Consider the following 15,914-nt stretch of genomic DNA (forward strand, 5'->3'; position numbering starts at 1 on the left):
AAAGAAAAGAACATTACAATGTGCCTCACATTTGTGGCTCATGTTATATTTCTGTTGCACAGAACTAGTTAGAAACAAAATATTACTAATACTTTTTTTTATTTTTATTTGAAATAAGCACAGATAATTATAGATTCAAAAGAAGCCAAGAGGCTTCAATAGGCTAATCCTCCACCTGCGGCGCCGGCACACCGGGGTTCTAGTCCCGGTCAGGGCGCCGGATTCTGTCCCGGTTGCCCCTCTGCTCTCTGCTGTGGCCCGGGAAGGCAGTGGAGGATGGCCCAAGTCCTTGGGCCCTGCACCCGCATGGGAGACCAGGAGAAGCACCTGGCTCCTGGCTTCAGATTAGCATGGTGCTCCGGCCGCGGTGGCCTTTGAAGGGTGAACCAACAGTAAAGGAAGACCTTTCTCTCTGTCTCTCTGTCTTTCACTGTGCACTCTGCTTGTCAAAAAGAAAAAAAGAAGCCAAGAAATATATAGGGATGATATATGCCTTTTCACCCAGCCTTCTCCATTCATTTTCAGCCTGTGTAATTATAGCATGATATCAAAACCAGGAATCAGACATTGGTAAAATCTAAAGCACCAAGCAGACATGTGTTTTTTTTTTTTAAAAAAAGATTTATTTACTTATTTATTTATTTGAAAGAATCAGAGAAAGAGAGAGGGAGGTGCAGACACACACGTACAGAGAGGGAGGGAGGAAAGGGGGGGGGAGAGAGAGAGAGAGAGAGAGAATCTATCTGCTGGCTCACTCCCCCAGATGACTGTGATGTCCAGTGCTGGGTTAAGACAAAGCCAGGACCCAGGAGCTTCATCCAGGTCTCCCACATGAATGGCAGAAGCCCAGGTACTTGGACTATCTTCCGCTGCCTTTTCCAGGACATTATCAGGGAGCTGGATTAGAAGTGGAGCAGCCCAGCCAGTAGACAGTGCCTATTTTGGATACTGGCCTCAGAGGCAATAGCTTTATTAGCCTTATACCACAACGCTGCCCACTCTGTGTGCTTTTGAAGTCTTTGTATTTTCAGTCTACCTCTGAGAGATACTTCACCTTCTATCTATTTTACAAATATATTCATTAAAAATTGTATTTTAGGAGTTAGGTATCCCAGTTAAGACAGCATTTGAGATGGCCACATCCCATATCAGAATGTCTATGTTCAAGAACCAGTCCTGGTCCTGATTCCAGCTTTGTTAATAAATACCCTTGGAGGCAGCAGATGATAGCTTAAGGTTATGTTCTTAGATCCCAGCTTTAGCCTAGTCCAGCCTGCTGTTGTGGCCATTTGGGTAATGAACTGGCAGATGGAAAATGTGTTTCTGTGTCTGTCTTTCTATCTCTCTCTCCTTCTGCTTTTCAAATAGATAGAAAATTGAATATATATACATACATATATACATACACACACATACACACATACCTATTCTTCATGCGAGATACTGTTTTAGACATGAGGAAGACTTAATTTCTATGCTTCTAGAGAAAACACACCAGGCACTTTCTTTACTTTTAGAGAGGCAAAGGACCATTTTCCCTTGCTTCCTAAACCCCGTATGGAGGGTCAGCTGGCAGTGAAGCAATGTTTCATAGAGTGGAATCTGGACGCAAATTGCCAGGCTGTTTGCAACTTACCCTTTCTTTGCCTCATTGTCTGCATCCACAATTGAGGCATATTAGCGGCTACCTTTCATTTGGTTGTTGCAAGGACTAAATAGATTCATTATCTAAAGTACTTAGAACCTGGTCCAGAGTGAAATATTCGATAAATATGACCTATTTTTATTATTTAAGGGCAGGCAAACCTTACATCTATTATATTAATTGGACTCCTTTGGTTCATTTGGTTTTTATATCCTGCAGAAGCTCATAGAAATTTTTTTTTTTCAGGAAGAAAAGGAATCATTAATGTTTAAGACATTTTCCTAAGATATTTAATTTCCAAAAAGGAAAAAAAATCACATACTTCTGGTTTTTTTCTTCTTGAACCAACAACAAACCAGACAGATCAGAGCCAGCCATGACGCCACTGAGCACAGTGAAGCAGACAAGATGATGGTTGAGCTCTCCTTCTCAGTTACTGGCAAAACAGCAAATTGTCTGGATCGAGCTGTAAAATTGACTCCTGTAAAATAAATCAATAAATAAAATTTCAATAATACGTTAGCCAGATGCTAATGTAAAAAAAAAAGTTGTGGAAAAGAGAAACTTAAAACAGTGCCTAAAACATAATGGATGTTCAATAAATTTTTATTGTGTTAAATGACCAGATAAATGAATTAATAATAAATTCAATATTTATATTTCTGAAGAACTATACAATTCCAACAATAACTCATAATCATTCTTATAGATTCTGTCCATTACTGATAGGTAATTCTAACTATTTCCTTTTATTCTCAGACCTACCTTCTACTCCCATTGCAAAACTGCAGCTTAGATACTCTTATATGCAGAAAAAAATGTTCTCGGGTCTGGGATACATGAAATTAGTTGCTCTGATATATGTGTCTACTTAAAATATGGCATATGACACATCAAAACAGGAGCATAGAGACTCCTACTAAAGAATCAAGAGACTTACTAATGTCCAAAAGAATGTCATTATCTGGAAAACTAGAAGTAAAGCAATGGTAGTTAGAGCTGCTCGGGCCATGGAAGATGGAGAAAAATGGGAGACTTCTTGTCTGTCTAAGAATTCATTTGAAACTCTTCCCAATTTCCTCATTTTGTAGTCTGAAAATTTTGGTTCTTGTGTCATCATTATTTTGGACATAATTGGGAAAGAAACTAAACAAGAAATTTATTGATATACTCAAAATCTGGTATGTAAATGTTTATAGCAGCTTCATTCATCGTTCCCAGAACACAGAAAAACCCAAAGGTGTCCTTGAACAGGAGAATGAATAAACAAAGGGTGGGGAGGAAGGAGAGGGGGACTATTAATAACCAGTAACAGCTAAGATGGACATCAAAGGCGTTATGGTGAGTGAGATAAGCCCATCTCATATATGTTATATGATTCCAGTTATATGACACTCTAGAACAGATCACTGCTTGCCACGGGGTACCAACAGGAAGGAGAAAATGTGAAAACAGGAACAGCATGAGGGAGATTTTTTTGTTTGACAGAAGTGATATGTATCCCAGTTGTGGTAGTGGTTACATTACACCATACATATATTTGAAATCATGAAAGTAAATACCAAAAAGGTACATTTTACAGCAAATCAATAAGCAAAATTTTTTATGGTTGCTCATAATTTTGGGGATGATGAATATATTTATAATTTTAATTATGGTGATGATCTCTTAGTAGACATTCATTAAAATTAAACAAATGATATGCTTTAAATACACATGCCAATTATATCTTGATATAAAATATTGAAAATGAAAAAAAAAGAACAAAAAAGATAGCAGAATCAAAATGGAGTTAGCCTAGCCATCCCTAACAAAAACATAGCCAGGAGGTTTTGGAGAAAGACTTCCTGTGCATAATTACCTAGTAGTAATAATCACAAGTGACTGCCAGAACAAGCGTTCACACAGAGACCACCACAACTTTATACAAAAATGTACCTCTACAAGGACATCTGCCTGTCAATTGGCATCCAGTCTTGGACTAACATCACCCTGTTATCAATCATTGTGGCCAAAATTACTGTTTCAAAATATCCCATAATATCTACTTCATTTTTGCTATTGAAAATTTTCCCTTGCCTCATCTTCCTTGTAATTTACCAAGGCAGGGTCATTCCCACTGCCACGATCTGGTATTCCCAAGTAAATATCATTAGAGAGTCTTTCTACCTGTGTTTCTCTGGATGTTATTTCTTTTGTGATTTAGGTTGGCATTATGATCATGGCTTAGTTAAGGCCAACATTTTAAAAGTAGTTAATTCATACCTCTCTTTCTTTGTCTCTGTCTTTCTCTTTCTCTGTAACCCCGACTTTCAAAATAAATAAATAAATCTTAAAAAATAAAGGAGGGGCCAGCACCATGGCTCAATAGGCTAATCCTGCTCCTGCGGTGCTGGCACACCAGGTTCTAGTCCCAGTCGGGGCGCCGGATTCTGTCCCGGTTGCCCCGCTTCCAGTCCAGCTCCCTGCTGTGGCCCAGGAGTGCAGTGGAGGATGGCCCAAGTGCTTGGGTCCTGCACTTGCATGGGAGACCAGGAGAAGCACCTGGCTCCTGGCTTCGGATCAGCGTGGTGCTCCGGCCGCAGCGTGCCGGCTGCAGCGGCCACTGGGGGGTGAACCAATGGAAAAAGGAAGACTTTTCTCTCTGTCAATCTTTCTCTCTCTCACTGTCCACTCTGCCTGTCAATAAATAAATAAATAAATAAAAATAAAGGAGGGCTGGCGCCACAGTTCACTAGGCTAATCCTCCACCTGTGGCGCCGGCACCCCGGGTTCTAGTCCCAGTTGGGGTGCCAGTTCTATCTCGGTTGCTCCTCTTCCAGTCCAGCTCTCTGCTGTGGCCCAGGAGGGCAGTGGAGGATGGCCCAAGTGCTTGGGCCTTGCACCCGCATGGGAGACCAGGAGGAGGCACCTGGCTCCTGGCTTCAGATCGGCGCAGCGCGATCACTTCGGGGGTGAACCATCGGAAGACCTTTCTGTCTCTCTCTGTCTCTCTCACTGTCTAACTCTGCCTGTCAAAATAAATAAATAAATAAATAAATAAATAAAGGAGGGTGGCATGTGGTGCAGTGGGTAAAGCTGCTGCCTACAAAACCAGCATACTCTATAGGCACTGATTTGTGTCTTGGTTGCTTCACTTTCGATTCAGCTCCCTGATAATGTGCCTGGGAAAAGCAGCAGAAGATGGCTCAAGTTAACACCAAGTTTCTCTCTGCCTTGCTTTCCTTGGGTTGAACCTGGAATTGTTTGGAAGCCAAAGTCAAATCTTGAATCTCTTGTCTTCTGGCTGCCTGGATCCCAAACCTTCCATTTAAAATGAGCTAGAAACGGTTCTCCTCTGCAAACATCTCAAGCTTGAAGCATATTTGACTTGTTTGTTATAAATTGGTTACATTTTGTGGGCATCTTAACAATATCAATGAAGTTTGGAGAGGAGGAGTGGGTTTTAGTAGGAATTCACAGAAGTAAAAACAAAATTCTGCATTGTTTTATCCAATTTTCCACTAACTGTTCAGTGATTGTTTACATTAAGTGGATAAGTTACTGTACATCCTCATGATATTTCCAAGCTACTAAATGAATAAAGTACACATAGCAAATATTTGTGAAACAAATTAGAATGTGACATATGCCACCAGAATACTGAAAAGCACTTGCTGTAGAAGGGTATTTTCCATTGATTTGATCAGGGGAAGCATCCTGCAGAAGGGGCTTTGAAGACTGAGTTAACAGGTAAATGATGACAAAAAGAAGAAAATATAATTGATTTTGTAATTTTTATTTTTAAATTTTTTTAAAGGTTTATTTAATTGAAGGGCAGAGTTACACAGATAGCAAAGGGGAGGCAGAGAGAGAGAGAGAGAGAGATCAATCTTCTATCCGCTGGTTCACTACCCAAGTGGCCACAACTCCTGGAACAGCGCTGATCTGAAGCCAGGAGCCTGGAGCTTCTTCGTGGTCTCCCATGCGGGTGCAGGCGCCCAAGCACTTGGGCCATCCTCCACTGCACTCCCGGGCCACAGCAGAGAGCTGGATCGGAAGTGGAGCAGCAGGGACTCAGGCAGCAGCTTTACCCACTATGCCACAGTGTCGGCCCCAGAAATTGGTTTTTAGGAAACCAGAGCTGTAGAATATTTGGTATTAATGCTAAAAAGCATTTGGGGTTGCTTGGTGGACATTTAATGCTAGGCAAACATTTTGATGATTGTTGGATAATGGGAAGATTCTGAACTTAGAAGGTACGGGTATCACAATGGATACAGATCAGTCAATAAAGGTGTGCTGAGCACAGAAAACAACAGAGGCTGAAATCAAGGCTGTAGCTCTGCAGTGGGTGCCTACAGCAAGAACCTCATTCCCAGGGTGGAGACCACCGATGGTCAACAATTTTAATAGCAGAATATGTTGTAAATTGCAATACTGAAAATGACCTTAATATGCTCACTGGTTCATAACAAGTAGAATTCCTATCCTTCTTGGAACTTATGTCCTAATGCAGGATCCTGCACATAGACTGTAGACAAAAAAGCAAAGACACGGATGCCACAATGTAGCAAGCAATGATTGCCATGAAGAAAACTAAAGTGAAGATAGAAATTTGGAGGCAGGGGTAGGAATTGGAGGCTAACAATTGAGCTGAAAACTGAGCAATGCCATGAGACTGCCCTGTGAATCTGTGGAGGGTGAACATTCCAGGCAAGCAAGCGACAGTTACACTTGGAATTACTGTGGATTAAGACTATGTGCGTGCTGGTGGGCGGAGGGCGCATGGAGGATGCCTGACTTCTTCAATCTATTCTCAGCCCAGCAGATCCTGACATCCTGAGTACCTTTGGAAAACTCCTTGGCTCTGGGAAATATCCAGAACAGCCGCTGCCTAGACTTCAGGAAGGACAGTGGGTATGGAAAGACACTACTATAGGGACCAACATTGTGGTGCAGTAGGTTAAAGAGCCACCTGTAATGCTGGCATCCCATATGGGGGTTGATTCCAGTTCCAGAAGCTCTGTTTCCAGTCCAGCTCCCTGCTAAAATGCCTGGAGCAAAAAGAAGACAATTGCTCAAGTCCATGAGCCCCTACATCCATGTGGGAGACCCGGATGGAGTAGAAGGAGCCTGGCTTTGATCTGACCCAGCCATGATGATTGTAGCCATTTAGGAAGTGAACCCGTGATGGATGATCTCTCTTCTCTCTCTCTCTCTCTCTCTCTCTCTCTCTCTCTCTCTCTCTCTTTCTCTGTGGGACTCTGCCTTTCACGTAAAAAGACAATTAAAAAAAAAAAGAAAGTCAATACACAAACTTAGAGAAGCCCTTGTTTCTTGGGGTTTCTCAGTGAATTCAGAGGTGATAAATATACTAGATTTATTAATATGTAAGAAAGACTTAGTAGGATTCCACACACTTGTTTAGACCTATGTAACTTCTCAGTTCTCCATTTTTTAAAAAATTTCTAAACTAGAAATAATAGCTTTCCTATCTCTAAGATAACAGGGAGAAGACAGAAAGTAATGAAAATTATTCCAAGTTCTCTGCTTGATTCACAAGTGAATGAAACAACAGTAACATGAATCAAAGCTTATTGAAGTCTGTTAGAAATAAGGAATTTTAGGGGCTGGCACTGTGATGTAGCAGGTAAAGCTGCCGCCTGCAGTGCTGGCATCACATATGGGCACCAGTTCAAATCCTGTCTGCTCCACAACCAATCTAGCTCTATGCTAGGGCCTGGGAAAGCAGTAGATGATGGCCTAACACCTTAGGTGCTAGCATGCATGTGGGAGACCTGAAAGAAGCACCTGGCTCCTGGCTTCAGATAGGCCCAGCTTCAGCTGCTGCAGCTATTTTGGGAGTGAACCAGTGGATGGAAGACCTCCTCTCTCTCTCTCTCTCTCTCTCTCTCTGTGTGTGTGTGTGTGTGTGTCTCTATAACCCTGCCTTTCAAATAAATAAATAAACCTTTAAAAAAAAGAAATAAGGCATTTTAGTGGCATAAATATGTGAATAGATGCTGCTTTATCAGAAGTTCTCACACCGGAAACTGAGACACTTTGAAATAGTTACTCTCCAGATTTGTACCATTAATCAATATGATGTAAATAAGTGTTGGCCATTGAATATTTTTCATTACTTTTCATCCTCCATCTATTCTTTTTCATTTTTTACTTACATAAGATGAACAGATTTCATGTATCCAGATATACAGATTTAGGAGCGTATTGATACTTCCCACACTGACCTCCCTCCCGCCCATGATCCCACTTTCCCTCCTCCTTCCTTTCTTATTCTTTCTTTTAATTTTTACGATGACATACTTTCAGTTTATTTTATAATCATATGATTAACCCTCCACTGAGTAAAGAATTCAATAGTAAGAAGAAAACAATGCTGTTCCTAAAAATAGAGACAAGGGCTATAAACAAAAATTAAATTCAAAAAGTCAATTTTGCTCATACACATCATTTTTCTTGTACTCTACTAGTTACCACAGATCAACAAAAATATGTGGTATTTGTCTTTGGGGACTGGCTTCCTTTATAAATGTTCTGAAATGGCCTCATCAACTAAACCTGGTTTTGAAAATTATGAATAATAATTTAAATCAAAAATAATTCCTGCCTACTTTAGAAGTTATAAGTTGGAACACAAAAACAGCCTACCAAATATGAACACCATGACTGGCTGAAAATTACAAGTGTTACTGAAATGCTTCTGTCTACATTTTACACTTACTTTTACAACTTATGCCTTAAAACAACTTTGATGAAGTCCTTAGTAGTTAAGTACTGAGGAAATTAAAGGACAAAGTTCTAAATTTCAGACAAATCTAGGACTAAATATCCATCTCTGCATGTGTTACTCTTTATAACATATTCATTAAGAAAGTAAAGTGGGGCGCAGGACTGTGGTATAGCTGGCATTTCATGTGGGCGTTGGTTCAGGTCCTGGCTGCTGCACTTCCGATCCAGCTCTCTACTATGGCCTGGGAAAGAAGTAGAAGATGGCCCAGGTCCTTGGGCCCCTGCAATTGTGTGGGGGAAGCTTCTGGTTCCTGGCTTCAGATCGGCACAGCTCTGGCCATTGAGGCCAGTTGGGGAGTGAATCAGAGGATGGAAGACCAATCTCTCTCTCTTTCTCTGCCTCTGCCTCTCTGTAACTTTGCCTTTCAAATAAATAAATCAATCTTAAAAAAAAAAAAAAAAAAAAAGAAACAGAAGAATAAGGTGGGGCTGGCACTGTGGCTTAGTGGGTAAGGGTGCAGCCTGCAGTGCCAGTATCCCATGTGGGTGCAGGTTCGAGTCCCAGCTGCTCCACTTCTGATCCAGCTCTCTGCTATGGCCTGGGAAAGCAGTAGTAGATGGCCCAGACACTTGGGCCGCTGCACCCACATGGGAGACCTGGAAGAAGCTCCTGGCTCCTGGCTTCGGACTGGCGCAGCTCCAGCTGTTATTGCCATTTGGGGAGTGAACCAATGTGTGGAAGATTTCTCTGTCTCTCTTTCTCTCTGCCTCTCTGTAACTCTGCCTTTCAAATGAATAAAATAAAAAAAGTATAAGGCAAGGTCTTTGAAAAGCTGATGTCAAGGACAGTGACCATGTTTCTCCATTAATACATTTGTACATCTTCATAGGGATTAAAAGAATATCTGCAAAAAATTAATATTTAATAATAGTAGCTAATTTCAGAAGATGGCCTGTGTTAAAGAAAATGATCTCAAGCTTAGAATTAAGAGCAAAAAATATTGCAGATCTAACAAATGTCATACTACAGTATTTTCAAATAGGCCAATTCAAAGTTTATCAGATTCTCCAGAATTTGTTTGATTTAATATTTATTATGAATTAGGGCCCTGGTATGCTCATTTCTAGAATGCAAATAAGCTACAGATGATTTTTGTTGAGTAATATGCAAATAATATCTGTATATATGCAACCTGGATGGTTATAGTTTCATAGCCTTGTATTTAATTCAGCAAATTTATTTCAGTATTTCTTTCCTGGATTTATAGTCATTATCTTCCAATGGCTTTTGAATCAGAGTTGCTGTTCTTCTGGTTCCCTCATTAGCGAGTTACATAACATGTTGACAAGTGCTTCATATACATTTTCATTAAAGAATTTTAAGAATATTTTATTAAAAGTAATGGGGTCATATAAGCTATTTAAATACACTATCTGTGTTTCTGGTGCCAAGATATTAGTGAGTATGGTCCCAATTTTCAGCAGGGAGGGAGGTGATGAAGAGAGCAAGATCCAAAAATAAGATTCCATAACACTGTATGACTGTCTTACAAATTAAAAATTTATGTCCTATGATTCTTTTAAATTAAAAATATCTATTTAATATCCAATCAAATGTCCTAGAAAAAGAAAAAAAAAGTTGAACCCCCAAAGTAAATGTTAGCATCTAAAGGAGGATGTACCTTTGGATTCCCCTTACCAGAGGTCTTCTGAAGTTTAATTTCCCCATGTGCTCTTTGTTCTCATGCCTTGATGATAGTCAAGTGATTTTTTTCTCTAAACTATGATGGTGTCTTATTCATTCTTCCAATTATAAAAGAGAAGGGATTGCTTTTCCCAAAGAAACAGACAACAAAAGCACGCTATGCTGAAATTACCTGGAGGGGAAGTCACAGTAAAAATAAAGTGCCAGCTTGACCCAGAAATGAGGACTGCCAAGTTGGAGAAGCTTACATAACCATCTTGAGTTTCTGCCAGGGTGTATCCTAAAACAAAGAAAGAAAATAGATGCGAATTTTCTCTTCAATGACAATATCTTCAAGTCTTCTCTGAAGACAGGCAATTGGGCAATGAAAAACATTTTTTTAATTAAAAAATTTACTTAATACATCAGGATCTTCTTAGACTGAGCAATCCAAGACAGAATAATAGCAGCTAGCAATATACTGAAAGCTTACTATGCCAGGCAGTGCCTCATCACTATCATGGTACATGAAGTACACACAGAAAACTACAAAATATCCTATTATTTGGGTGGGAGTTTGGTTTGGCAGTTAAGATTCTGCCTGGGATGACTGAATCCCACATCAGAGTACCTGAGTTCGAGTCTCAGATTCCTGATTCAGCTTCCTGCTAATGCACACTCTGGGAGGCAGCAGGTGATGGCTGAACTACTTGGGTCCCTTCCTGTCATGTGGGAGACCTGAACTGAATTCCTGGAGTCCAGCTTGTCCCAGCCCTCAACCATCACATGCATTTAGGAAGTGAATCAGTAGATGGGAGTATTCCCCCTCTCTCTCTCCCTCTCTCTCTCTCTCTCTCAAGTAAAATAACTAAATACATTTTTAAAATAAATGCTGATATCTGTACTATAGAGAATACGAAATATTTTCATAAAAGATCAAGTTAATTCCTTGGTGCTGGGGTTATAGTCCAAATACACCAGATTTCAAAGTTGGCTTTCTTAACGACCATTATAGATAGGCTATTTTATTACTGAATAGCAATCAAAAATTAATTATCTTTCTAGGTAATCAGTTTCTCCTGTCTATTCAGACAGAGGATCTGTAGTTTATATGGTAGCAGAGACAAGTTAATAGATCAGTGCTACAACAGTTTGTCAAACCAAGACTGATAAAATGACTTATTTTCCAACTTGGATAGCCTGGGCTTTGGTTTCCCTCAATAAAGTACAAAAAAAAAAAAAAAAAGAAAGAAAGAAAGAAAAAAGAAAAAAGAAAGCTTGCATTTTCTAACAGTAGACCATCTATTTATAAAGTGAAAGAAGCCAACTTAACTCAGGATGAAATTCACAATGCTATTAATTGTCTTTTGATTCCACTATCCCTAAATTACTTTGTCAGTTGCCAGCTGCTACATATTACTTTGAAATGTCACTCTGTTATGGTGGTCAAAGAGTTAGGAGAGTGGTCTTAAAGTTTGTAAATTGTTTTAATATCACTAAGGCTGAAAGGTATCATAAAGATATAATATGTTTAATGTTACATTTTTCAATTCAATTGCTCAATCCTTTTTTATAAAAACATTGTCTTTCCTCATCAATTTTGCAGAGCAACTAAAACTTCCATTTTGGGAAACATCTTTTTCTTCTTCTCTTCAGAGTCCCCAAATAAATAAAATGCCCAGAAAAATGGAAATAAATAAGCCAAGACTCAAATAAACGATAGGCACCCAAGATAAATGCAGTTTAGACTCTTTAAAACCTATATGCATCAAAATTATGGTCAATAAACTCTTGCAAACAATGAACTGCAGAATACAGATGTTCAACATGAAATCGTTTGCTGCAGTTTTTCCTTTGACAAACGTCCTTATTGTTCCCATCTTTGGAAGAATACAAAGCAGCATTTAATCGAAATGTGTCCGTCAAGCACAGTGAGTTTGCCTCATAGAACAGCCGCCAAACAGCCTCATGGAAAGTGCTTTAGTTTCAAATGGGTTTGCTTTTGCGTTAAATACCAGCTTGCCTTAAAGAGATCTACCAAGATTCCATATATCTCTATAATATTCTCAGATTTGAAGCATATGTGCCCAAAAGCCAAGGCAGTTGCTGCCAAGTACAGTACATTAGTCTAGGCTTTATTATATCTTTGAAATCACTATTATAAAATACACAAATGCCATTGACAAGCCCCCTAATCAAGTTGGCATAAACAATGTACTAGGTGGGACGACTTGGGGTAAGGTTGAGTTTGGGGCTTGCAGTAAGATTGAGATTGATTACATGACTACCAAGGGGTGCTACCTGAATGTGTTTCTATGGTATCTAAAATACCGTTGCCGTCCAAAACATCCCCTCAATCATCCATTACTTAAATACACTAGCAAATTGTTACATTAGTAATGCTGACATGTGATCTTTAAAAATATTAAGAATATACATTTTCTGCAACTATGATTTATAATGAAATGTCAAAGGATCTACAGGAACTCTATGACAGACTTTTTTTTATTTGACAGGTAGAGTTATAGACAGAGAGAGAGAGAGACAGAGAGAAAGGTCTTCCTTCCATTGGGTCACTCCCCAAATGGCCGCTAAAGCTGACACTGCGCCAATCTGAAGCCTGGAGACAGGTGCCTCCTCCTGGTCTCCCATGCGGGTGCAGGGGCCCAAGCACTTGGGCCATCCTCCACTGCCCTCCCAGGCCACAGCAGAGAGCTGGACTGGAAGAGGAGCAACCGGGACTGGAATCCAGAGTTCATATGGGATGCCAGCGCCACAGGCGGAGGATTAACCAAGTGAGCCACAATGCTGGCCCCCTACAGGAACTCTAAATAATTGTCTTGGATTACACAAATTCATTTGTATTGCTAATAATTTTTTTTCATAGATGAGGGTCTACTAAAAAAAAAAAGCATCAAGTTAAATTGTAAAATAAAAGATTTAGACTAGACATATAGATATGTTATTACTATTAGTATTTTTATTTTCTCTGGGAAATACTTAAACTAGAGAATCCATCCCAAATGGCTTTAGATGCCATTCTTTCTAAAATTAAGGAGAAGAATTTCACAATAGCCTTAAGAGAAATTCAATCATATGAAATAGGATGTTTTAGTGTTGACATCCAAAAAACAGAAAACTACATATTATTTCTTTCTTAATTCAGGATGTACACACACACAAAATCATGAACAGAAGATACCCTTGACTCATTCCTCATACTTTTCCACTGGTCTGTAATGAAGGATGGGGGGAGGGTATCAGAAATGGGACAAAGTATGGAGTCTGAGTAAAGTAAAGTACAGGAATAAGATACTGGGTATGGATAATATATGAAATACAGCAACATATAGAGTAGGAGTAAGGTGTAGACTATAATAATGTATGGAATATAGCAAAAGTGAGGAGTATGGTAAAGCACAGACTATAACAAGGGTATGGTATGTGAGTAAGGTAGGGAATTCTGGTAAGTCAGGGAGTATGAATAAGTTCCTAAGTTGTGCAGTAGGAGACAGGGTAGGGGAAGGTAGTTTTAGCAGTCATGTAAGGGTGTCTGTTGCAAATATCACTAGAACATAAAAAATAGCTGAAAATGCATGGTTTTGACACTGTTGTATGTTTCAAGATGAATATATGAGTTACTTTCATATATTAGGCATTTTCTAAGCAAGGGCAACAAAATGGAGTTGAAGAATTCATAGAATGACAGCATCCAAACAGGCGATTCAAAACTCTGAAGTTCTAAATGTTCAGATTTCTGATTGGTTAACTTTGGATGTATTTGCTTAATTACCTTACTTTCTTTTTATTAAGATTTATTTACTCATTTGAGAGGCAAAGTGACAAAGATAGAGGGGGAGACAGAGAGAGAGATTTTGCATCTGCTTCTTTACTACCCAATTGGCCACACCTTCCAGGGCTGGACAATACACACCTAATACAAATACCAGAGCTGGTCAATGAAATGCATAAGAAATATGAAAAACTAAAATTTTCAAGTTATTTATATTTTCTCAAGTTTGTATAGGATAGGGCTATTTTATCAATTATAAAAAAATATGCACATCATAGCAATTTAAAATCACCAAAGATTCAATGGTATGAAACATCTTTTCCACATGTTACTGAAAATTCTCAAAGCATGCATCACATCAATATAATAACAGCAGGAACTCTACATAAATACCCCGTGTTTTATATCATATTTATTAAAAGAGGGATTTGCAAAAGTTGACAAGACTCTCTGCTTCTTCCCTTCTACAAATAACAGATAATAATAGATGATTGTACTTGAAACAAATAATTGTTATTCCTTTTGTTTGTGTGTTTGATCAGTATTGACATATATCTCTTGAATATGCATATTTGGAATACATTTATTATTATTTTGAACCACAACTAAGCTAATATTTAGAAAGTTTTCTAATATGAAACACTAATATTTATATAAATGTTTAGTTTAGAGAATTACTTGGGTCCTAGCTCTTGGACATAATCATGCAACAATTTAATTCAGTGGTGTGTAGGCGGTACTGCTTTAAGTAAATTATCTTATAAGGATTTTTGATGAGCGCTGTCTGGAATAGAGGTTGTAGGTTTGTAGATGAGTTCTTTTCTTTCTAAGAATATTTTCCATGACCTATACTAAAAGTAATTTTTAATCAGCTTGAATTTCTTGGATATTTTACTAATTTTTGCATTGAAACTAGTTTGGCTTTAACAGATTCGATCAACTTTTATTCAAATGTAGGAAATGATTTTAGAATGGCACGCTAAGCCATCCTCCTCTATACCAAGGTTATCAAAAATGAATTTCTCTTCACCTCAAGGTAAAATCCCAGAAATGAAGTGTGGTTGTACATAATTGGGATTCCCTCAGCTGAGAAGGAAGTACAAAATCTTGAAACAGAAAAAAATTCCAGGGTACTATATGACCTTTAGGCCCATTTTGCTTAGAGAGCTTGTAGCTCTCAGTAAAGATCTCTGTGTTGGGAGAGGTTCAGTTGATTGTAAACAATCAATAGAAGACTCCTAGGAGAAGTAATGACTATTAATGTGTGGGGTCAATTGGAAGGGAGTGAGTAGTAGTATAAGAAACTTTTGACTCTCTAGATTGCAAACTATTGTAAATTAGGGACCAGCACAGAAGGTTAAAGTCAAGGGCTTCAGCACCTGCATCGCTTGTGGACACCCATTTGATGCCTAGCTTTCCCCTTCCAATCTCACTCCCTGCTAATGCACCTGGGAAAGCAGCAAAGGATGGCCCAAGTCCTAGAGCTCCTGCAACCGTGTGGGTGACCTGGAAGAACCTCCTGGGTCCTGCCTTGTGTCTGGCCCATCCCGGTGGTTGAAGCCATTTGGGGAGTGAACCAGAGGGTGAAAGATCTTGATCTCTCTCTCTCACTCTCTCTCTCTTTATTCTCTCTCTCTGTAACTCTGCTTTTCAAATAAATAAATAAATAAATCTTAAAAAAAATTGTACACCAGAAACATCTTATTTGTATTGCCTTAAAACTTAAATCTCTCCTGCAATAAGAGGTCTTAGTCTTGATTTGACTCAACAGTGGGAATGTAGTTAGTTCTTTTGTGCTTCTTCTCATGAAAACTCTTGCTTTTTGCTTCTCTCCTGGTGCTCCCTGCTTCATCGAAGAATACCAAATATTGACCCAATACTCCAAGGTCAAAACCTAAAAGTCACCCTTACGTCCTTTATTCCTTTACTTAAGTGGATCCTGTTGATTTCATTCCTAATACACACTCAGTGTCAATGACCTTTTATCTCCACTGTCATCTCTTGCCTGGCCTTTTTACTTTCTATTTACAATTACAAAGTAATTTACAATTACTTTC

At 39.0% G+C, this 15,914-nt stretch overlaps 1 protein-coding gene across 1 annotated transcript in view; it reads right to left on the reverse strand.

Annotated features, from left to right (window-relative positions):
• The window catches only part of PKHD1 (PKHD1 ciliary IPT domain containing fibrocystin/polyductin), a 531,849-nt gene that overhangs the window by 17,511 nt on the left and 498,424 nt on the right, over positions 1–15,914 (reverse strand). Inside the window, exons 64-65 of the mRNA XM_062186248.1 lie at positions 10,258–10,365; positions 1,968–2,126 (exon numbers count right to left, since the gene is read on the reverse strand). Coding sequence (XP_062042232.1) covers positions 1,968–2,126; positions 10,258–10,365 — 267 coding nt within the window. The remainder of the gene's footprint in view (positions 1–1,967; positions 2,127–10,257; positions 10,366–15,914) is intronic.

Source organism: Lepus europaeus, chromosome 3 (genome assembly GCF_033115175.1).
Source record: "Lepus europaeus isolate LE1 chromosome 3, mLepTim1.pri, whole genome shotgun sequence".
Taxonomy (NCBI): Eukaryota; Metazoa; Chordata; class Mammalia; order Lagomorpha; family Leporidae; genus Lepus; species Lepus europaeus.